General features: G+C 38.0%; 4 protein-coding genes across 4 annotated transcripts; 2 read left to right on the plus strand and 2 right to left on the minus strand.

The window, feature by feature from the left end:
• The first annotated feature begins 225 nt into the window (after positions 1-225).
• On the plus strand, positions 226-1,164 carry LOC113585702 (olfactory receptor 51E1-like). The gene has a single exon (XM_027023364.2). It carries the CDS (start codon positions 226-228, stop codon positions 1,162-1,164), a length of 939 nt encoding a protein of 312 aa, XP_026879165.2.
• A 3,476-nt stretch (positions 1,165-4,640) lies between these two features.
• Positions 4,641-5,561, minus strand: LOC113585705 (olfactory receptor 51E1-like). The gene has a single exon (XM_027023369.2). It carries the CDS (start codon positions 5,559-5,561, stop codon positions 4,641-4,643), a length of 921 nt encoding a protein of 306 aa, XP_026879170.2.
• Positions 5,562-14,400: 8,839 nt separating this feature from the next.
• On the minus strand, positions 14,401-15,339 carry LOC113585701 (putative gustatory receptor clone PTE03). Its single transcript, XM_027023363.2, has one exon. The coding sequence runs from the start codon at positions 15,337-15,339 to the stop codon at positions 14,401-14,403; it is 939 nt and encodes a 312-aa protein (XP_026879164.2).
• An 8,238-nt stretch (positions 15,340-23,577) lies between these two features.
• On the plus strand, positions 23,578-24,519 carry LOC113585685 (olfactory receptor 10J4-like). The gene has a single exon (XM_027023344.2). The coding sequence runs from the start codon at positions 23,578-23,580 to the stop codon at positions 24,517-24,519; it is 942 nt and encodes a 313-aa protein (XP_026879145.1).
• Positions 24,520-24,812: the final 293 nt, after the last annotated feature.

Genomic DNA, 24,812 nt, shown 5'->3' on the forward strand with positions numbered 1-24,812 from the left:
TATCTCACTATAGTTACAGTCTTGAAATGAAGAAGGGCTTGACTTGGAATTCTCAACTAGCCAGGGAACAAGGAATGTTTATGTAACTATTTGAGAACATATAAATACCCCAAAGAGAGTGCCTCTATAGCTGTAGTTCATCTTCGCTTATGATTTAAAATTGATGATGCAAAACGATATCTGTTGAAATATTTTAGAGTCTGATCGGTTGGTTAAAGGAAACTCATGGATTATTCTAGAAATGTTACATATTTCACTCTGGAGGGGCATATAGAGTTGGAGAAGTACAGATATGTTTATTTTATAATTACTCTGATAGTCTATCTATTGATTATTTTTTTAAATTTTGTTGTCATTTATGTCATATTTACAAACAAATGTCTCCATGAGCCTATGTACATATTCATTGCAGCTTTGCTTTGTAATACTCTCTTAGGATCAACGGTTCTTTACCCTAAGTTACTGATTGACTTTCTGTCTGAAACACAAGTGGTTTCTTATGAAGCCTGTACATTTCAGTCCTGTTCCATTTATACAATTATGTCTTCAGAGTTTATGCTGATATCTGCTATGGCCTATGACAGATATGTGTCCATATGTAAACCATTTCAATATGCAACTCTTGTTAAAATTTCTACTGTCAAAAAAATTTTATTTTGCTGTTGGTTTTTGCCTACCTGTGAAAATGGTATAGCACTGATACTAACACACCAAATTAAGACATGTAAATTCAAATTAAACAGAATATACTGTAATAATTACGTAGTTATGAAATTAGGTTGTGGAGACATATCTGTAAGGAGTTCATATGGAGTATTTGTTATAATTGTTTCTGTATGTCCACCAGTAGTTTTCATAGTCTTCTCATATATGAAAATACTTGCAATCAGTTTTAAGAATTCACCTAATTTCAGAAACAAAGCTCTACGGACCTGCTTACCACATATTTTTGTTTTTATCTCTTTCACTGTCACTTCATGTTTTGAAGTTATCAGCAGCAGATTAGAATCAAATATACCCCAAATTATTGCCATGATATTGTCGGTTGAAAATTTTGTTATTCCACCTCTTCTCAATCCCGTAATATATGGTTTGAAAGTTCAAGAAATTTTGAACAGAATTAAAATAATATTTTGGAAAAGGAAAACAAAAATATATTTTTAGAGTTTAATCATTTGTTTTACTGGATATGCCTGTATAGATACAGTGATGATTTATTTATCACCACCTGCAGGGTTCCCTCCTTTTCTAAATATTAAAAGGAAAATATTTCTGTAGTTTTAAGAGCAGTTTTACTGCTTGGGCCCATAATGTATTGCCATTATGCGTGTCTATAGTGAGCATTTCTTCTGTTTGGATTGTTCTCTGGGTCTGACATTGTCTGGATTTGCCCTCTCTTATCTGTACCCTGCCTGTTATCAAACACTGCCTGCTCTGGTATATGCTGAAGAAACTCCCTGTTGGATTTGTTTGCTCTACTCTGGCATTGACTATTTTCATGTTTAATGTTTCCTACTCTGGATTGTCCTCTCATCAATAAAATTATTCCTTCACCCATGAGCATCTGTGTCTTTCTGGCCTCTCAAAGCTATTCTAGACACATTGTTAATATGGTGTTTCAAAAGTCAAAGTCAAATGTGACACCTTGGTTTTTGATATGGTGTTGGGCCTTAACTGACAGGGACTCCAGATAAGTTATTGTGACAGTGCGCTCACAACCATTCCTAATAATGATATATTCTACTTTGTTGTATTGAGTGGCAGGAAATTATGCCCCATCCAGAACTTGATGTCTTCTAGACACTTAAAAATCATGTCAATGGAACCCAGTGGCTAGAAGCATATATAAGTATGTGCCATCTGCATACTGGTGAAAGGTGATATTATATTTATTGAAGATTATGGCCATTAGAGGTATATAGAAATTAAGTAGTGCTAATCCCAAAATTGAGGCCTGGGAGACACCATAAAATGGTGCATTATGTTTAGAGGGACATAGCACTCATGACCAGCCAGATATGACTGGAACCAGATCAGAACAATCCAGCCTCTTAGTTGGTTTAGCAGTATAGAATGATAGACTATCACATGCAGCACTGAGGTCAAGAAAAAACATTTTAAATAGGTTCAGATGTCACGGTTTAGCATTGGATACTGGCTTTGGTTTAAGAGATTTCAGTGCCGTGATGAGCTCTAAAGCCAGACTGATCACATTGAATTATTTACTACTTTTATAATCTCGTAGTTGAAGAGAGACCACCTTCTGGCCCAATCACCCACTTATTAGTGATTATACACACATTCCTTGTTTGCCCTCTTTTGTTCTTCTTGCCATCTCAGCCCACAGATTCATACCATTGGTGCTGTGCATTGCCAGTCAACCTGTGCCTGAAGCCATCACAAAGTGATTAAAGTCCTCTTTTGCTATTTCTGATTGTTGTTTTGATTATATTGATTGATGATGCCATTTGTTCCTAAAGATTGCCAGTAATCCTGATGGAGGTGCTGATGTGAGACATTGTCAGACCATCTTATATGAGTTTCTAGGTGGCTAGCATAATGAGGGTTCTTTACCTTGGGTTCTTCAGGCCTCATGTTAGCGTGTTGAGTCAGTTTTGCTGCTCGCCATTCTCCCCAGGCAAATTAGGCTATGATCTCGGGTTTTGCAACACTGTAAAACACTTAAGCACCTCATACCTATTAGAGGAGTTAACACCATGCAAACAGGGTTTTCCTTGTTCTGATTGGGTCTCTTTGTTGCCTCTACTCCACTTTGCTAGTCAGGACAGGTGTTGAAGCTAAAAATACTTTTGGCTTAGCACCTTGCCTTAGCCACCTCAAGGACAATGACAAGTCACTGCTCAAACTGTTCCATGTTTCTTTAATCAAAGTGGCTCTTACTGGGAAGGCTAAGAATTGTGACTACACAGTGTGAGAGGAGAAGTTGACAGAAATCTGGCAGGGGTTTAGAATTCTGATGCTAGGCCATTTTCCTCCAATGTCTGCCTACTCCTTTGTCTTCTACTCATTTTGCTCCCTAATCCTCTGCTTATCCTGCTTCCCCATTTGCTGCCAGGCCAGTCTTTCAGTTTATTCGCTGGTTGATTCCCCAGTTTCTTGCCTGGCCACTCTTGTTCCTGCCTAGTTCCTGCTATTCTCCACCCTTTGTGTCAATCGCATCTCCTGTCCCTAGTCTAGTTCTTGTCCCAGTTCCTGTGTCAATTCCTGTGCCTGTTATTGTCACCTTGTTCATCACTTTATTGCCTTCAGTGTATACATTCCTGTACCCGAGAATGTTTATCTATCAGTCCTGCAGCTGCCACGGATAGCTATTTTCTTTTTATTATCAGAGCTTTAAAAAAATAAACTCTTCTACAGTAAATTAATTACCTACTCCCCATCACCAACCCCATTTTCCAACATGGATGTCCTTTTATTCTAATAGAAATAATTTAGCTGCCTCGACCAACACAGATACAAATACAAATACTGGGGTCTCTGTACATCTCTAATGCTGAGTGCTTAGGGTGAATGTTAGGAACTGGACAGTGCTGTCAGTTCATGTTGAATGCTCACTGGGTTTCGGCAGATCAGGGTTGGTCATGGCCATATACGTCTAGCCTCTGTTGGACTCTTAAGAAGAGTGACAGAGAGGTATATCAAATTAAAATATTTAAATGTGAAACTGGATGGAAACAGAATCTCCAGAATAACACCCAGTCACATTTACTTGATGCTGCCTTTTGGTGTCAACCAGTTATCCTTTTGAAACAAATAGCAGTTTAATGCAAACGGCTGTCAGCTGTTAATAGTAGGTCACACAATCCTGTGTGAAATCACAAATTTTTAATGTGTTATGGTAAACAGATAATTATTGCTTGTCAACAGATTTGCTTACCAACTCCTTGGTTACAGTCATTTCTAGTGGAAAGGATTATAAGAGGGGACACTTGTTCAGGTGTGTCTGGTTTTACCAAGTAATACAGACAGGTATTTAACAGATAAAACTTAGACCTTGGGGGAAGAATGGGAGAGAAAAGCAGTGTTTTATTGCTATATTGCCTCTTGTGGAGTTGTGAAGCATGTCTCCTTTGTCAGCTGGACAAATTGTGTTCTTGTGTTCTTTTTTTCTTTCCTAAGCCCATGTGTTGGAACATGTGATATTTTAGTTTCACCTCTTTCTCAGAAATAATAAAGTTAAAATTATTCATCTGAGAAAATCTGGCCTCCTGCACTTTCTACCACCTCCTTTGGCCACTCTGCGACCACACTATGATGTAGCTTTATTTAGGCAAACACTGATGAACCATGAGGGCATCTGTATGCCTTCATAAATTGTATTGATTTATTCAGAAATGAAAGTCCTCAGTAACAAGAAGCAAGTAACATTATATCAGTAATACATACATATATTTGAAAGTTTCACTAAAATTACTTTTCTAAATTACTTAGTATATAATAGATGTCAACATTTTATCTTATATTATCACTGGTGCTCTAAGCTAATATCTAGTACAGTCAAAGGTTTTTAATGTTTAGGAAAAGAAGGAAATATACAGGTGCTAAATAAAATCAGCATCATCTATATGCAGACAAATACAGGAAAACAAAAAACACTGTAATAAAATATATATTTGAGTTTATCTTTTCCAGATGATTCTCTTAATCCTGTTCAGAATCTCTTTGACATTTAGTCCATATACAATAGGATTCACCAGAGGTGGAATAACCATATTTTCCACTGACAGCAGCATGGCAATAACATGAGGTATGTTTGAATCTAATCTGCTACTGATAACTTCAAAACATGTGGTGACAGTGAAACTGCTAAAAACTAAAAGATGTGGTAAGCAGGTCCGTAGAGCTTTGCTTCTGAAATTCTGTGAATTCTTAAAACAAACTGCAAGTATGTTTACATAGGAGAAGACTATGAAAATAAATGGTGCAAATATAGCAAAAATTATAAGAAATACTCCATATGTACTCCTTACAGATATGTCTCCACAACTTAATTTCATAGCTACATTATTATTACAGTATATTCGGTTTAATTTGAATTTACATATCTTAATTTGGTATGTTAGTATCAGTGCTATACCATTTTCACAGGTAGGCAAAAACCAACAGCAAAATAAAATCTTTCTGACAGTGGAAATTTTTACAAGAGTTGCATATTGAAATGGTTTACATATGGACACATATCTGTCATAGGCCATAGCAGATAACAGCGTGAACTCTGAAGACATATATGTATAAATGGAAAAGGATTGAAATGTACAGGCTTCATAAGAAACCACTTGCGTTTCAGACAGAAAGTCAATCAGTAACTTAGGGTAAAGAACCGTTGTTCCTAATAGAGCATTACAAAGCAAAGCTGCAATGAATATGTACATAGGCTCATGGAGACATTTGTTTGTACATATGACATAAATGACAACAAAATTACAAAAAATAATCAATAGATAGACTATGAGAGTAATTATAAAATAAACATATCTGTACTTCTCCAACTCTATATGCCCCTCCAGGGTAAAATATGTAACATTTCTAGAATAATCCATGAGTTCTCATTAAGTAATCTGTCAGATGATAAAAACTCTCATCTGAGTTGTCATGCATCAACAGTTAGAAATCATAAGTGAAGATGAAATGTGGCTATACAGGTGTGCTGCTGAGGGTATTTATTCACTCTGACATAGTTACGTATTCCTTCCTAGTTTACTGCCTAATGAGAATTCCAGACCTTTTTCATTTCTGCTATAGGTGAACAAATAATGTTTGTACACTTCAAGTAGAACTGGGACTTTTACACTGTGGAATATGGTTATTGCATATTTACTATAAGTAAAATACCTAAAATGATCTCAACCATATAAGTTTGGCATGCCTGTATAAATGGAAATAGTTAGCCCCGTGAGCTTTGTTTCATCAATAGGTTATGCCTTAAAAATAAGATATAATTCTGTTTGCCATAATATTTATAAGAATTTCCATTACTATTCTTCCAGGAATGAATCATATCAAATTTCAATTTGATCTTTGATTATCAGGCATGTGTGCAACATTTTTGTGAGTTTATCTAGTTTTGGCTTATCCAGTTTAATATATCCAGTTAACTCTCTGGTGCCCGAGAATTCTCATATAATAACAGTAGAGGTGAGGTTTTAATAGTTACTCTCTAAAAAAAGATTACTAAAGTGGATTATAGGCTATATAGTGGACTTCTATAAAATTACGTAACTACTATGAATAGTTATATAATTATTATACAACTACTACATTTGTTTAATTAATGGGTCAAGTTTTAATGAATTTTGTTGACCTTGTTACACAGTTAGTGAAGCACTGAGACACTAGAAAACTATTGCCAGTTTTGGGGTTGCCAGTACAGTACTGTGAAATTGTCATGACACCAGATCCTGATGCTGACTACAGTACCCAGCAGCCCATTCGTCACCCATTCAATGACACGACCAATCAGAGACATTTAATCAGATCTGTTTCTCCAGAATATTGAAAACACCTGTATCTCTTTAATTTTAGTGTTTAAGAAGGTTTCAGACTCACAAGTCTTTGCAAAGTATTGCCGACAGCTTTCTCTAAGCATATCGGGTGGTTTTTGGATAAGCCTTTTTGTGTATCATACCCAGTCTTCGTATTCCTAGTGTTTGTCTTTTGCCTTCCCCTTTTGGATGTGTTGCCTGGCTTTTTTTCTTATTTGGTTTCTGAACTTGGACTGATTTTTCTCTACGTCTTGGATTGCCCCTTTAGTACCTCAGATTATTCTCCTTTCCCTGTACTATTAAAATATTCCCTCCTTTTCTCATATCTGCAAGCATGTGGTTTGCCTGATCCCTTACAGAAATGTAATGTAAATAACATACAGTCATCTATAAACTACTATAAACATGTACATATACAAGTTATTACTGTATATTTTTCAGTATATCCTTTGTTTCCAGTGATATACTTTATGTATTTTGGTAAATAATTATGGTAAATTACTGGAAAATGTATTAACATTGCAATGGTAAAAATGATCTACCAATGGCCAATACCTGTTAAACAATTATATTAAAGCATAAACAATAGAAAAAACAAAATCACTATTTCAACATGCTTTTTAAAATGTGGAATGGATGCTAACAAACATGGCTATTAGTAGATGTAAGTATGGATATCAATTAGCTACACAGCTATAATTAGCACAGATGTACAGATATATCCACCAGTTCAACACAAATTAAATGCTTCCTTTTGAAAAAACAAAAGGCAGACCTTAGTGAAAATTATGGAAATTAATGTCATGTATAAAATGCCTGCACAAATGTATCCACCTTTTTCAGACAATCCACTAATGTCAAGACACCTTTACCATCAATGCACATTTGAACTAACCTGCACTAAGAGGCAATATTCAATGCTTGACTAAGCTGAAGTTTTGAATAGTTTTTAATAGTTTTAATAGCAGATTACACCATGGAGTTTCGGACACTGGCATCTGGGACAAACTGGAACAAACCAGCATTAGTGGATGCTTTCCTCAGAGGTCTGCAGGGAGAATTGCAGTCTGAACTAGCCTGCAAGCAGGAGGCAGTGACCCTGAATGATGTGGTGCATCTCGCCATCACTTACAACCAAGAGAGCAAGAGAGACACCACTATCTCTGCAGAAGGTCTCCTCCATGAGAGCCCACTCCACCAGTGGAACCAGCTGCAGCTGGGCAGAACCCATGCAGCTGGGCAGCACCGGATTTAAATGCAAGAGAGTGGAGCCAAAGAGAAAAGGGTGATTTGGCGAATTGCTTTTTATGTGCAGACAGCAAACACTGCCAGCACAGCAATAGTCTCACCATGTTTGTTAGATCTAACGCCATATTTGCAAGAAAACCTATGATGTAGCAAAAAAACCCACAATGTAAAAACGATCTATAAAAAAAAAAAAGTTTGAAAGTGTGTGGTGTCATTCAGAGCAGATTGTGTAGTGGGGGACACTGAAGACTAACAAGACTAAAATAAATCGGTGAACAATGTTATTTTGTGTGGGGTCTCTCATATTTACAACACCAGTTAGGATTTTTAAAATCCTGTAGTGTGGTTGAGGCATTATATTACTAATCTTTTTCCCTAGGTCTATAGCCCATCTCCATCTCTGATGCTCACTCTAGATATTTTGTGTTCTCTCAGGATCAGCATCAGCATCTTGACATGCAGAGCATCACCATTAGAGCATCCAATTAAACAACAATTATCCAGCTTTTTGTTGGATTTTTGCAGCAATGGGTGCTGATGAGCAATTATTCATGAAATGACCACAAAGTCTGTTTAAATGTCATTTTTGTTTTCTTTGAATCATGAACTTACATTAGCAAGCTAGATAGCTTACTAACTAGAACAGAAATGAACTAAGAATAGTTTTTATCTTGTTTATCTTACACATAAGCAATTACAGACAGGTATCTCTTTCTTCTCAAAGGTTCTTGAGCGGCTCCATGATCCCACTCAATTTGGCTGCAAACCAGTGCATTCAAGAGAAATGGCCCTTATAGCAGTCACAGAAACTTCATGCTACCAAAGCTGTCAAACTATTATCTGTCTTGATTCCTCTGGACCTTTTGGCAGCCCAACATCCTCTTCTCTGTCCTCTCCAGCTTTGGCATCCCTGGCTCTGCATGAAAATGGTTCCAGTCCTATCTGGAGGGCTGGTTGTATCAGGTAACATGGAGGATCCACAGCCAATCCATGTAGACTCTCCTCTGGTGTCTGCCAGGGCTCAGTGCTAGGTCCTCTTCTCTTAGTTTAATCACTGTTGACATGCAACCAATTCTTTCCTTTCTACCTTCTGACACTTGGGTTTCTAGGCTCATCTCAGCATGCTTGACTGACATAGCTCCATGGATGACAGCCCATCACTTGAAGCTCACCACAGGAAAATCAAGCTTCAGTACAACCCAGGACCTCCTAATCCTCACCATGACCACACTGTTTCTTTCAAGAACTTCCAAATATCACCAGCTGAAGCTACTCATACCCTGGGCAAACTGGACATCCAGTTGTCATCAACTCATGTTTCAAACCTGACCCGATAATATAGATTTCTCCTTTGCAATGAAGGATTCCCCTCAGAGTCATGACTGATGCTTTTCATGACCCTCTGCAGATTGCATATAAAGATAACAAGTATGTAGATAATTCCATTAATCTGGTTCCCTCCTACATCCTCAAAACCTGGACAGCCGTACCTCTTATGCCCATGTGTTGTTTGTGGAATTTATCTCTGCTTTCAACACCAGAATTCCTGACCTCCTACTAGATAAACTGTGGAAGCTCAATGTCCCACCATCCATCAGCAACTGGATCCTTAACTTCTTATCTAACAGGAAACTGTGGCAGATTTCAGACTCTCTCTCTCCCTCAGCATTGGTGCTCCACAGGGCTGTGTGCTCTCTCCCCTGTTCTACTCTAATAACCTGGAGCTGAACACACAGAAAACTGTGAAGTTGATCATAGACTTCAGAAAGAAACCCATTCACATCCTCCACTGGAAATACATTGGTCCACAATCAGCAGACCAGAGTCCCACACATTCCTGGGCACCACCATTCAGCACATTCTCAAGTGGAACAGACACAGCACTGCAGTGACGAAGCAGGCCCAGCAGTGCTTATATTCCCTGCATCAACTCATGCACTGCTGGACCAGTTCTACACTACTATAATAGAGTCAGTCATCATATCCTCCATCTCCATTTAGTTTGGCCCTGCATATTCTCAGACCAAGTGCATGCTGCAACGAATGCTCTCACCCTCAAAGACCTCTACAAAGCTAAAATGGAAAAGAGGCAAGGGAAGATCATGGCAGATGCCTCACAGCCTGGTCACTCTTTGTTCAAGCAGTTTCTATTACAGTGGAGATCAAGAGTGAGAGCTTCTTTCCCCAGGCCATCCACCTCCTATTGCACTTTATTACATACAATATAATGTACACAGCCACTGAATATCATATCCATATGCTATATTTATATTGTTGCTCAATTTTCTTGCCTGTACATATCATATACACTGTGCACAGTTATTAGTCAAGAGAGTATTTTGACCATATCATCATTTTTATGCATATAAAATGATGTGAATTTGTGAAATGAAGGAGGGGTGTGGCTTAAGGAGACTCTGAAAAGTCAAAAATTGTAAAGTCTTTCAGAGGGATGCAACATTCTTAAATTTCTAGGATATTGGGGTGTGATCACAGAACCATCAAATGTTTTGTTGCAAATAGTCAACAGTTAAGGAAAAGTCTGCATCTTTCAAGACAACCATGAATTTTATGCAGGATAATGCTCCATCACATGCATTGAAGTACTCCACTGCGTGGCTAGCCAGTAAAGGCCTTAAAGATGAAATAATAATGACATGACCTCCTTCCTCACCTGACCTAAACCCTATTGAGAACTTCTGGGCCGAGTACATCATTCTCACTTTAACAGTGTAAAGTCAGCCCAATTGCTAAAGGGCACGGGGCAGAATGCACAGACTCCCTTGATGTGGTGAAACATTTATTAACAAATAACATAAAAGACAATGGTGGCAACTCACGTTCAATATCAACATTAAACACGAACACACTTAAACGGAACATTAACACGAACACGCAAAAACAGTTTACATTTACACTAACAACGACATAAGCATGGTACATTAACAATGACCAGTGAAGAGGCACACACAGATGGGGGTTTAAATAGACCGGACACCAAACCCTGTGCAGGTGTGTGCCATCGTGGAGGGCGTGGCTAAATATACATGTAAACCCCCCTGCATGCGCAGGCCATACCACGTGACTCGTGGGGAGGGGGGGAGTGTCCCTTGACAAACAGATGAAAATAAACAAGTGAGATGAGAAAATGTCCATTTTTCATTTAGTTGCATAATAATTCTGCACACTAATAGTTGCCCAATTAATATTCTCCTAAGAAAGCCAAAACCTGTCTTTTACTTTCTTAAATATTCAGGTTTGAGGTTTATTAACTGTAGTTGTTCAATAATAAAATCAACCTCAAAAATACAGCTTGCGTAATAACTGCCCACAGTGCGTAATTACCTCGGCATCCCACTACTTGGCCTCATCTGTACCAATCACAAACTACACATACTTTTACTTGCTGTTCTTTGCATACTTGTCTTTTATGTTTATATATTGTTTATTATATATAGCATACATATAGTTTTATATATATATATATATATATATATATATATATATATATATATATATATATATATATATATATATATATATATATATATAGTCACGGTAGACCGGTACCCAGAAGTGGGGGACACGCCCCTGCAGGACCAGGACTGTGTCATGCACTTTCCTCGATCACAATCACCTGTCTTCTGACAGGAGACACCTGCATCTCATTGACCTGCACGCGTATTTATACACGGTTTCTGTGTACCGTGTATTTATACAAGGTATTTATGCCGGTCTCTGAGGACAACACCATGGTTCTGAGTATCATGGATCGGTTCTCAAAGATGGTCAGGTTCGTCCCTTTGGTAGCCCTGCCCACCATATGGGAGATGGCCGATCTACTGTTCTGCCAGGTCTTCAGGCAATTCGGCCTGCCCGAGGACATCGTTTCAAACTGGGTTTGCAAGGAATTGCTGGGCAAGGTTTGGAAGGAATTGCTGGGCAAGCTTAACATCACGGTTAGCTTGATGTCTGGCTACCATCCTCAGGCCAATGGGCAGGTGGAATGGAACAACCAAGAGATGGGTAAGTTCTACTGCCTCTATTGCAACCACGACCCAGAAACATGGAGTACGTACCTCCCATGGGCAGATTACGTGCAGAACTCCTTGCGACACACAGGAACTGGCCTCACCCCCTTTGAGTGTGTTCTAGGCTACCAGCCGCCTGGAACGTCCTTACATCACACCAGCCGGAAGTGAAGAGATGGTGCCGGGAGAGTGAACGGACCTGGGAGGAGACACACTAGAACCTACGTAGGGCGATCGCTGTCTACAAGAGGAAGGCCGACAAAAAAAAGAGGGGAAACCCCCAAGTACGAGCTCGGGCAGAAGGTATGGGTCTCTACCATGGACGGCCGAGCAGGCACCACAGGCAAGCTCGAGGCGAGGTATGAGGGCCCCTACTCCATTACTGGCCGGGTTAATGAGGTGACCTAGCAGGTAGGCCTGGCGGGGAGTAGTCGGGCTTCCTGGGCCTTCCACGTTTCCTCGCTGAAACTCGTGAGGGAGGACCCCCTCGCGGAAGAAGAGAATTCCCTAGAAATTCCTCCCCTGCCTCTGGTGACAGAGGAGGGCCCAGTGTACAGGGTATGTTCTCTGCTGGACTCCCGTAGGAGGGGCCAGGGCCTCCAGTACCTGGTGGACTGGGAGGGATATGGTCCTGAGGAGCGCTGTTGCGTCCCAGCCTCCCAGATTTTGGACCCCGTCCTCATCGCCTCGATTCATAGGCGGCACCTGCTAACGCCTGCCCCGAGTCGGCGGGGCCAGCCGCAGGCCGGGAGCTGGTCGGGGCCTTTGGGGGAGGGTTCTGTCACGGTAGACCGGTACCCAGAAGGGGGGGACACGCCCCCGCAGGACCAGGACCGTGTCACGCACTTTCCTCGATCACAATCACCTGTCTTCTCACAGGAGACACCTGCATCTCATTGACCTGCACGCGTATTTATACACCCACAGGTCCGGAAGGACAGGGGTGCAGATTAGTAGCTGAACTATGAGAGCCTACTGGAGAGAAGCTACTCTGCTCGTACCTACCCACTAGACTCGGAGACGCGACGTGGAAAAGTATGAACAATCAAGAACTAAATGGAACTTCGCCTCTCACTTCCTCTCTGCCACCCCAGTCACATATACACACACACACACACACGCACACACACACACACACACACACACACACACACACACACACACACACACACACACACACACACACACACACACACATACACATACACACACACACACACTATATGCAGCCTGGATATATATATATATATATATCCAGGCTGCATATAGTGTCTGTAGTCTACAAATAGTTTATATAAAGTTTATCTTTCTTTATTGTTCCAGTGCTTAATTTTATTTTTACACCTGCACCAAGAGCAATTCCTTGTATACTTCATACTTGGCAAATAAAAAAATCTGATTATAATTCAACCACATTGATTAGGTTTCATTATCAAGTGGTAACTTGCAAGTTTTAGTTTTTCATTAATTGTTTGTGATGAGTGACTGGAAAAATGTTGGCCAATCATTAGCCAGCTATTTAATTTACTCATATAAGGGACCAGCAAAACATTGTTCATGGCCTGGCATGATATAGAATGTTGTTCCTTGACTTGTGAAAACCTGGAGCAGTTTTAGAGAAAATAGCACAGCGGATTTGAGAACCTGAGTGCAGCAATTCCCCCACTTGATGTTCTGGTGAATGTTTGCAAGTTTTCCTAGAAATTATTTCCTATGTAATCTGGACCAGTTGATAACAGCTCTGCGTTCTGTGATTTAAGAAATGCAATGGGACTGCCTAGATGAATTTGCATCAATCTGTTTAATCTGCAGAAAACATCTTAATGATATTTAAGTTATTAAAACAAAAAACTTGCAAAATTAGTGATGCATACATGAAGAATACGTTCACAATAACAGAAAGGAAATTAAAATGAGACTGGTAGGTCTACCTGTCAGTTAAAATCAGTGTACTTATAATTCTGCTTTTCTACAGTAATAATAAGGAAGCGAAGGCTTCAAATGTAATTAATAAATTTTTAGAACAAGCTTTTATAGTGTAAAATAAATTAGCATGTATTATCTGTTGGGAGGCTCACATGCCTTGCTCTTGTTAGTAGCCTACTTCACAAGCAACTTAAGACAATGCTGTACTCTTAACAGGGATAGCTAATGAAATACCAAACAAAATACATAAAGTCATACACCAAGCTGCATTATTATTATTATTATTATTATTATTATTATTATTATTGCTCAAATAGGGACTTTCTATCAGTTTACAATCAACTGTATCTCACAAAAAGTGATGAGTAAAAAGAGACGTGTGTTTAAAAAACAGGTAAAATCATGCAATGCAAAAAAAGATTTATTTATCTAGAAGGATATGGACATCTTTTTTCTGATAATATTATTATTTAGGCTGTGGGAAATAATTACGTGGTTTATAAATTGTGAAAATTACTTCTATATTATCAAGTGTTGACTTTTCTTAACTGATTGAGATAGAAAAAAATCTGATGAACACTGACTATACATAAAGTCATACAGCAAGTTGCATTATTATTATTATTATTATTATTATTATTATTTTTTTTTTATTTTTTTTTTTTTTTATTATTATTATTATTATTATTTATCTAGAAGGATATGGACATCTTCCTTTTTCTCATAATGCTCTTAATCCCATTCAAAATCTCCTGCATTCTCATTCCATATATAATAGGATTACATATAGGGGGAATAACCAAATTTATAACTGATATTATCATGGTCATAATGTGAGATATGTTTGCTTCTAATCTGTTATTGATAATTTCAAAACATGACAAGACACTGAAAATAATAACAACTAAAATATGTGGTAAGCAGGTCTGTACAGCTTTTCTCTTGAAATCTTTTGAATTCCTCAAACAGACTGAAAGTATTCTAATATATGAGAAGACAATGAAGAACAGTGATGGAAATACAACAATAGCTAGAAGAAACAGTCCATATGAATTATTAACTGTTATGTCACCACAGCTTAATTTAACAATTGAATAATTATTACAGTATATTCTGTTCATTTTTAATTTACACAGCTGAAGTCTGCATGTTAGAATCATTAATGTAGAATTTACACAAAAAGGTACAAACCAACTGAAAAGTAAAATCTTTTTGACAGTGTGCATGTTTACAAGAGTTGCATACTGTAATGGTTTACAAATGGACACATATCTGTCAAAGGCCATAGTGGACAACACAGCAAACTCCACTGTAGCATATGAATAAATGCAAAAGGCTTGCAACATGCAGGCTTGATAAGAAATAACTTGGTGTTCAGACAGCAAATCAATAAGCAGTTTAGGATAAAGGGCAACTGCTCCAAAAAGAGAATTCAAAAGCAAAGCAGCAATGAATATATACATGGGCTCATGGAGTCTCTTGTTTTTGACAATAACATATATAACAACAGTATTACAGCAAATGATAAATATGTAAATGGAAAGAGTACTTATAAAGTAAACATATCTGTACTCCTGCAGTTGTACATGCCCCGCCAGACTTAAATATGTTATATTCATAAAATAATCCATGGCAAAGAGAGCATTTACAAGCAATCCATAAATAAATATGTAGATAGGTTCACAGAAACTTGTGCTTGTGTATAGGGCAAAAAATGAAATCAGTGTTACAGCAAATGATGAATATGTAAACTGCAAAAGTAGTTATAAAATAAAAATATGCATACTTCTGTAACTCCTCATATCTCTCCAAGGTTAATTATGTAACACTAGTAAAATAATACATTAATTTGTGTAGTAATTAATCAATCTTGAGCAACAGAGTTGCTGTTCTGTTATTGGTCAATGAGGCAAACAGCTTTGTAGCCATTTATACATTTTCTTCTGAATACATATTCTTCACTGATTTGCTGACAGTAAAAGTAAACATTTAGAGTTCCCACCCCCTTTTTGAATTTCCCTCATGTTTTACTGTCTGTGAATAATATCTGTGATCAGTTAATTTGTTTACAATCTCTAAGCATCCTTACTGACTTTCTGCCTGTAAAAATACCTGTAAATTAAATTAAGTCTCAAATTTTTAAATCTGAAAAAATCTTCCTGTTTTAGTAAAGTGAAATTAGTATTTTAAAAAATTCTGTGGGAGTGGGAACACAATTAACTTCACCCCAACCCAGACTTTTGCCTCCTGCACCCAGTTAGTCCATTATGTAATTTTGTAGTTTTTGTGTTATATTTTCCACCAACCCTTTTCTGTTTTATTAGGACTATTTGTCTATTGACCTCCTTTGTCCATTTAAACCTGCACTATAAAAAAGGCAACTAATGAATAGTCTCTGAACAAATTTAAATTTGATGTAAATAGGAATGTAAATTGAACTAAAAAAGTTTGTAGGATGTGGTCATATATTTTACCAAGTAAATTCAACAAATTCAGGTCAAATGATTTACAGTGACTTAGTGTTTTATTGATCTCACTTAAATATTTAAATATATGATCCAGAGTGCTAAGTTTTTTTGTTAACACATGTACACGTTTAGTGTTTCCAGTTAGATATGGGGTTTCCTGCATTTCTTTTGGACAGCATAACCTGTTTGCAAGTGCCATAGGTAGCTTGTTAACAAATTTGTAATGAGTAGCTACTTTGAAATATTTTATACTATTTTATAATATTCTATAATATTTGAAATGTAAAATAATGTAAAATAATATTTGGGAACACATTCCTCGAGGTACATGAAAATGATTGGCTGTTTGATTCTGGAATACACACTTTTCAGTGTCAGTTAACTAGTAAACTATCCTAACGTTATCTCAAAATGATGCAGTTAGTGAAAAATAATGAGCTAGCTAGCTAGTTATTATTAAAGATATTGGAGTGTCACACTTCCCCTCCAATAGAGTTGTAGTCCACTTGGTAAACTGTTCCTTGTGTTCTTGTTTTGCTTTGCTTCCCATTTTCCTGGTTTCTAGTCTCCACCCCTTACTAATTCCAACTGTTTCTTTTTAACCCTTGTTAGTCCATATATTTAAGCCCTATGGTTCCTATGTTACATTGCTGGTTGTTGTCTATGTCTAAAGGTTAGATATTTTCCTACTGTTATGACAGCGTTTACTTTGCATGCTACTTTGTGTTATTAACCAGTGTTCTGTGTTTTCTGTCATTGTTCTTGGTTCAGTTTAAGTTCCCTGCCTATATTTCCATGTTCTGTTTATTTTCCATTATGCACACACCTGCAAGGGATTTAGTTTTAAGTGTTTTGTCTGTATTTAAGTGTATTTAAGTTTAAGTGTTTTTGTCAACAAGGGAGTGTGTGCTCCCTTGTTGGTCATTGTTTATGTAGATGTTTACTGATGTATGTAAAATGTTTGTGTGGTCACTGTTAAATGTTGCTGTAGCCTGTGTCCAGTTAAATGTATAATCATGTCTGTCGTTAATGTTGTGTGTGAGTGCTACCTTCATAGTATGTGTTCTATGTTAATAAATGTCTTTCACTATCGAGGGAGTCTGTGCGTCCTGCTCCACGCCCATCGGCCCTTGGGCCAGCAACAACGTTACAATTAGTATATTTTAGTCTAACGTTGTTATGAAATTATTAAGCACAAAAATGTTCTGAGTATTTATACCTTGAAAGACCATAGTGATTATTTTGATGGTTGATCACATATCGGTGGGTGGTGTTTGCTGTTGCTACATTTGTCTACCAGTCATTAATTCACTTGGCTCTTTCTATCTGGTCAGAGGTTTGAGGATGCTAACTGATTTGAAAGCACAGTTGCATTACCTCAGCAGTGAAATGTGCCCATCTGTCAGAGTTGACATGGCTAGATAGTCCAAATCTAGAACTGATGTGGTTTATCAACAAGTAAGCTATAGTGAGTGTAGTGTCATTTGGGGCAGGCAAACATTCCATATATTTAGCGACTGTGAGAAAATACTTATTACTTCTTGTTGATTTAATGTGTGGCCCCAACCAGTGTAGTAGAAGGTCTGACCAGGGAAAGGTATTTCTCATTTCTCTTTTGTAGTGGGTCTCTGTATGTAAGATTGGAGAGTTGAAATTGGCAGCATACTAAGCAGCCCTTGATGTTTATTATGCATGATCACTATGCTACCTGTTGTAGTGCCTGGTGTGTTGCTTTGACCCCTGTCTGACCTAAACATGGAGAATCATTACAATGTGGCATTGATACTGATTGATCTCAGGCGAAACATTCTTTTGCATTTGCAGTATCTCCCCTAGAGTAGTCTTGGCTTTTGGGGATGGGGAGAGATGGTCACCACAGGGATCAAAATAGATTGGAATTTTTAGGGAATTTTGGGCCCAACTCATCCCTGTCAGGGACTACAGTTGCCATGATAACCGGGACCACCTCCTCCAGGATTTTAGGTAGTGGTGATATTTGTTTTTAGGAAAAGTTGATATTTAAAGAGCTTCACCCCATCTGTTCTAATCTGATAACTGACCTGCCTTATATGCCATGTTCCCTCAAAGGGTTCTTTCCTCTTGGCAAGTAATTTGGAGTTCAACGTTGGGAGCAATAGAAGGACTTTATCTCCCATAGTGAATGTATACAGCTAGGTGACCCAGTTATAAGTGCTGGTCTGGTGTTCTTGATGAGCAAATTCTCTTGTGTTAAGTGTCCTCATTCTCTCAGGTTGATAACATACTGAATTTCATTTACTATAAGAAGGTCCTTCCACCACATTTTTGTAAATGATGCATGCAACATCACATAGCTTTTGCCTGCACAATAAATAAAAGATAGAGAATTCCATGGAGCCTCGTGGAACCTCTTGTGTTGCAAACAGAAATGCATCCAGCAATATACCCTTCTGCATGACCTCCCATATCATGTTCTTAAGGATTTTTTTAAAAGCATTTGCCCAGTCAATCTGTCTGGGGGTGAGAAATTGATTGATCTCATAGAACACCACATTGAGACCTCCCTGGGAGTATTTGTTCACAGCCATCCCTATAGTTTCCTGAAAAAAACAAACAAACAAGTGGTTCAGGAATGGATTCAGGGCCATGTTGAACATAGCATAGATAAAACAGTTAAGCAGTGACTACACCAGTCGTATAGTGCTACTTTCCAAGCCTGATGGGTCTGTTCACTTCTGTTTTGACTTCAGAAAAGTAATGGAGTATCTAAATTTGATGCATACCCATACCCAAACCACATATTTACAAGATGCTCGATCGGATGGGCACTGTTAGCTTTAATTTGATACTGGATATAACTAAGGGTTAATGCCAAATCCTCTTGACTTCAGCATCTTGTGCATTTTGTAATTTCTCCACCCCTTGTGGTTTGCACCAGTGGCTCACCCTTCTCCAGACACAAGAACGTCAGTCCAGCACTTAGAACTTGGGCGCCTAGCTGTATAGATTCACTATGGGAGATAAAGTGCTTGTATTGCTCCCAACATTGAATTTCAAATTATTTGCCAAGATGTCGGGACCCTATGACACGTTCCAGCATCTCATGGACAGAATCTCTGCTGATTACTTGGATGACAATCATCTACATCTTCTTCTCTCTCCTTTTTCTCTTATAGAAGGACATATCCAACCAAGGGATGGGAGCTGTTCTGTCTCAGAAGATCAAGGAGGAAGATCATCTGGTACTGTACATTATTGAAAAGCTGTCCATGCAGCAAACAAAGTGTTGGTATCGGCCAATTTAGCCCTTCAAGTTCATGTTGGCCCACTGGCCAAGGGCTCTGATTGTTGTGGCCAATATCCTCCTCTCGCCACCAGGTGGTAGTCTGCAGCCCAGCCTGGGTCAAATGGTGAGAATATGTGGCAACCAGGGTGTGGTCCAGTGTCATCTGAGGGATGCAAATTGTGTCAGAGCGGTTCAGTGGTTGATTGAAATTGGACCCACTTAAGCCTTGTTATGTGTAGCCTACTCATATTCTGTTTCTTTTTCAGTTCCCCACTGACAGGGGGCTGTTGTAGCTCAGTGGTTAAGGTGCTTGACTAGTAATCAGAAGGCTGCCAAAGTTCAAATCCCACCACAGCCAGGTTGCCACTGTTGCTTTGGATAAAAGCATCAGCTAAGCCAGAATGTAAATGATGCTTGAGAAAGAGAGTTACTTCTCTTATTTATATTCCCTGTATGTTGCAGCAAGACACTTGCTGAGATTTACCATTTTATTTGTTTATGCCTAGTAATAAAAAATGTTTTCCTTCCAATCCTGTTAGCAATCCATCCTGCTAACCTGCTGCTAGTTCTCCTATGCACCAAACAGTGCAAGTGCATGTTTCACTGGCCTCAAAGATGAAAAAGATCCAGAATACTTGGCAATGTTCTTAATGTCGGAGACCACTAAAAAATATTGTACATGCACACATTGCTCTCACTATGAAGAGTCCAATCTTTATAACTAGATCATTATGGAATTCTATTTCTTATATTAATTCACTATTTTGGCACATTTTTATTTATCTAATGTCTCATTGTGTGAAAAACACTTTATTAAAGAATTTCTCATATTAAAATGAAGAATTATATGAGATCTCAGACAAAATACATGAAGTGTATTTAAGATTCATCATAAAGTTAATTGTCACACAGCCACCCCAAGTTCATGACTGCAATTCCCGTCTTCCCTGGCAAAACCTCACTAGATCATCATCACCAGATTATTAATGGCACCTGTGTATTATCTTTGCTATGATATATATTCTTTCATGTTCTGTTTATTCTCTTCAAAGTATTTCCACTGTTCTGTAGTGTGTCCTGAGTGATTCTCACATATTCTGACTGTTTGTTACCGGGCCTGTTTTGTTTCCCCGGTGCTTCTTTATTCGCTGGCTCTTTTGGATTTGTCTGCCTCCTTTGATTGTCTTCTGGTTTGTACCCTGGATTGGTTTATCTCTGTGATTCAGGTTATCCCCCTTGGATTTGAGCACCTTCTGCTCTGGCTTTGACCCTCACCTGTTTTGCTTTTACAATTGTGGATTACTCCCCTGTAAATTAAAACTCTATTTTATCCGCAAGCATCTGACATGTTCGAATATGTCACATTAATATAATGGAATATTTTTATTCATTTTACTATTGTTAACATTCCAAAAGTAAAACTGTATATTTAATATTAATTTGAAAAATTGAAGTTTTTTTTTTTTATTAACAAGAACAAATATTCATGCAGTTGCATATAATGAGTTTTAATAATTCCAGCTCACGTTTTACACAATTTACATGAAGAGACTTGACCAAAACACCGGCCTCTCTAGGGGTTACTGCTTGATAAGGGCACATGGGAATTGTTTCTTGAAGGATAGTGTGTTTATTTGTAACCAGTACAGCCATCCTTTCCCCATGGGTCCTTATGTAGGGCAGCCCCACATGGCTTCAGTTTCCATTGAAAACAACTCCTGCTTTACCTTTAGTAAAAGCACGTTTGTGTAGATGTACAATCATCAAGCCCATTAAAACTTATATACTAAACCCACTGTCTGAGAGCATGGTATCTCCTTAAGAATATTCTGAAACCCGATGCTTCTCAGTTTTTGGCCCATTGTTCTTCTCACATGGGTCCTTATATAGGGCATCTCGCTAGTTGATTCAGTTCCGAGGTAAAGCAATCTGTATGCTAGTTTAATACTGTCAATTTTTTAAACAAATTTCCACCTTTAACTATTACCATGGAAAAATAGAATCCACACAAAAGAAATTCAGTTAATATTTTTTCAGTGCTTTCAAAGTCAAGGCATAGGCTGTGCAACCAAACCAGCATTTACAGATATCATATTTAAACAATTCCTGTGACAACTGTGATTGGCTCTGCTGGGTATGTGAAATCCAGCCTTACAAATCATATGTGAAATAAATTATAGATACTTACAAAGTAGTTTTGAACACCAAGCAACAGAAGAGAAAATACTTGTAGAGAACAAAACAAAACAATTTGCAGAGAAAAAAACATAACAGAAAGAATATAAGTGTAAAAAATTTAATCAACTCCAATTTCATAGTTAATAAGGCAAGGCTGGGATATTTAACAAGACAAGCAAGAGTTACAACCTTTCTAACCAGCAAGTAACCAGATCTGAAGCAAAATGACAATTCCAAGGGAATGTAATTTCCAGACAATTACAAGCAGAATGACAATTCCAAGGGAATGTTAAAGGAATAATAACTGCCAAATATGAGGCAGTGGGCAGAGGGCAGAGATGATGGAAGGAATGTGGCCCTTCACAATATGGTCAGTGCTTACCATGCATACTCCTGCAGCATAACAAGAGGGTCTTAAAATTCTATAATAATAATAATAAATAAAAATGAGCGAGAGAGTAGTGCCGTCTTTGTAGTGGTGCATCTCTGAAGCAACCTTCCTTGTCAGCATCAACCCCTGTTCATCCCTCTCACTGCTTTCTTGTCCCCATTCCTCTGCAGGTTTCAGTTTCTGTGATTGTCAAAGTCTCTGTCCCTGTGCTCCTGTCCCTGGTACCATGTGCCCAGTCTATTCAGTGTCCAAACCAGTCCATTTCCCAGCCCTCTGTCCATCAATCTATGCAAGACCCTGCCCGGTGCACGGTGTCATCCCAAGTCTCAGCTTCCTCTCCAACTCCTCCCCAAGCCATGCATCCATCCTTTCCTCCATGCCTTTTCCAGGCCATGCCACCCCTACCTCAGGTGCCCCTTCTGGCCTGTCACGTGCCAGGGTATGATGTTTGAATGTGGGGTGAGGGTCCCTGTAACAGGTGCCCCTCTCTTCTATATTACCGCATGTCACCATGTGATAGTTATTATTAATATAATACAAATCTTCAGTGGTCACCATCCCAACAGTGTTAATGACTTTTCCAGGACATTTTTAATCCAAACAGGAAGATCTGGCAACCTATCAGCAATGGCAATACTGGTTGCTGGTTCAAGCCCCACCTCTGTCAAGTTGTCACTTTTGGGCCTCTGATCAAAGCCCTTAACCCTCAATTAACATTTACAGCTAAATGCCACAAATGTAAATTAGGTCATTAAAAAAACTAAGTACCACTGGTACTGATGATAAGAAATAAAATATCCTATGCCATTAGAGCTTCACATAGGAACCTGTTTACTCTCTTCATTCTAGCAACCACAACATCATGTAGGCAAATCCCTTCTTCAGTGTTTCATTAAATTTAAGCCCAAAACACCTCCAGAAAGCTCAAAAGTGAGGTCTTGATGTCCCAGCTTCACCCCCCTCCAAGCTCGGCCTATAAAGCTCACACTAAAATGCCTTGCACAACTGATAGTAACTTATTTCTTTTGAATTGTCTTGTCCACAATCTTATCAGTGGACCAAATTTCAAAGCTGGTCTTGGGTGGTGTTGTATATAATGTTTTGGTTTCTGACTATTTGCTGAAAACGGTGATTTTCTTGATTCTATATACAGCAAACAAACATATTTTACAAATTGTCAATGTAAAAAACAATAGTATTTTATTGTTACTGAAACTGAAGTGTTCTGTTTAAGATTCTAAGTGTTTTAATGTCATGTGGTGGTTCATTGTGTTGTTCATGTGCATTTATTAATTCAATAATCTACCTCCTTAGGAACAGTCATGACGTGGGGCATTACTTGGAAATCTGCAAGTTACTGCCATTGGTGTGCCACGGGGTGTGTTTATCCAGTGTGTCCAGGTGACAAAGTATAAATGCACACATCTGATTTCCCCATTACAGCAATACATCTCCACTCTTATGAACCTACTTAATGATTCCTGATCAAATAACATAGACTGAGGAGTGATCACTACCAGATAATTTATATAGCTGCAGAAACTGATAGAAGACTTAATGGAAACTCATGGATTATTCTACTAATGTTACATATTTAACCCTGGCAGGACATGTGGAATTGGAGAAGCACAGATATGTTTATTTTATAATTACTCTCATAGTTTACTTGTTAATTATTTGTTTTAATGCTGTTGTGATTTATGTCATATACATCAACAAAAGTCTCCATGAACCAATGTACATATTCATTGCTGCCTTGCTTTTGAACTCTCTCTGTGGAACAACTGCATTTTATCCTAAACTGCTAAATGATTTCCTCTCTGAAAGACAAGTTATCTCTTACCAAGTCTGCACATTCCAGGCATTTTTAATTTACACATTTGCTACTTCAGAATTCACTCTGTTATCTGCTATGGCCTATGACAGATTTGTGTCTATATGTAAACCACTGCAATATGCAACACTTATAAAAATGTCCACTGTCAGGAAGATTTTGTTTATTTCTTGGTTTTTGCCCTCATGTGAAAATAGTGTTGGGCTTATATTGACATATCAACTTAAATTATGTCAATTCAAATTAAATAGAATTTACTGTGATAACTATTCAATTGTTAAATTAAGTTGTGAAGACACACTTGTGAACAATGTATATGGACTATTTGTTTTAATCATTGCTGTAGTTCCACCAGTGGTTTTCATAATTTACTCATACATTAGAATACTTGTAGTCTGTATAGGGAGTTCAAAGGATTTCAGAAGAAAAGCTCTACAGACCTGCTTACCGCATCTTTTCATTTTCATCAATTTTTCTATGAATTCATGTTTTGAAGTTATTAATAACAGACTACAATCAAGCATCCCCCTGATAATTTCTGTGATATTATCTGTTGATTATTTGGTTATCCCTCCTCTTTTCAATCCCATTATATATGGACTGAAACTGAGAGAGATCCTGAATAAGATCAAGATGCTGATTTCTCACAAAAACAATACAAATGTATGTTTTTAAAACTTTTTTAGCTACAGAAACATGTCTGTTTTGCTGTGCAGAAATAATTATTTAATTACAATTGGATTTGGTGATATTGTTAGTGTTGTACTTTAAAATGATGGGGCATTAATGCCCCTGATGAATGCAATCTAGTGTAGAAGTGAATAAATTAATTTGCTAGTTTGGTAGTTTTGTGAATGTGAATAATTGGTTCCTCTGTGATAGGTATTTCTGTGAAATTATCCCTTAGTGGATGGTTCATAGAGTTGTTAAGACCTCACTATCTTTATAAAATGTTTTTCTTTTTAGAA

This window comes from Electrophorus electricus, chromosome 8 (genome assembly GCF_013358815.1).
Source record: "Electrophorus electricus isolate fEleEle1 chromosome 8, fEleEle1.pri, whole genome shotgun sequence".
In the NCBI taxonomy this organism is placed as follows: domain Eukaryota; kingdom Metazoa; phylum Chordata; class Actinopteri; order Gymnotiformes; family Gymnotidae; genus Electrophorus; species Electrophorus electricus.

What these genes read in the sequence shown, in the direction of transcription:
- LOC113585701 (XM_027023363.2), bottom strand. Translation starts at nt 15,339, where the DNA reads ATGGATTATTTTATGAATATAACATATTTAAGTCTGGCGGGGCATGTA.
- LOC113585705 (XM_027023369.2), bottom strand. Translation starts at nt 5,561, where the DNA reads ATGGATTATTCTAGAAATGTTACATATTTTACCCTGGAGGGGCATATA.
- LOC113585702 (XM_027023364.2), top strand. Translation starts at nt 226, where the DNA reads ATGGATTATTCTAGAAATGTTACATATTTCACTCTGGAGGGGCATATA.
- LOC113585685 (XM_027023344.2), top strand. Translation starts at nt 23,578, where the DNA reads ATGGATTATTCTACTAATGTTACATATTTAACCCTGGCAGGACATGTG.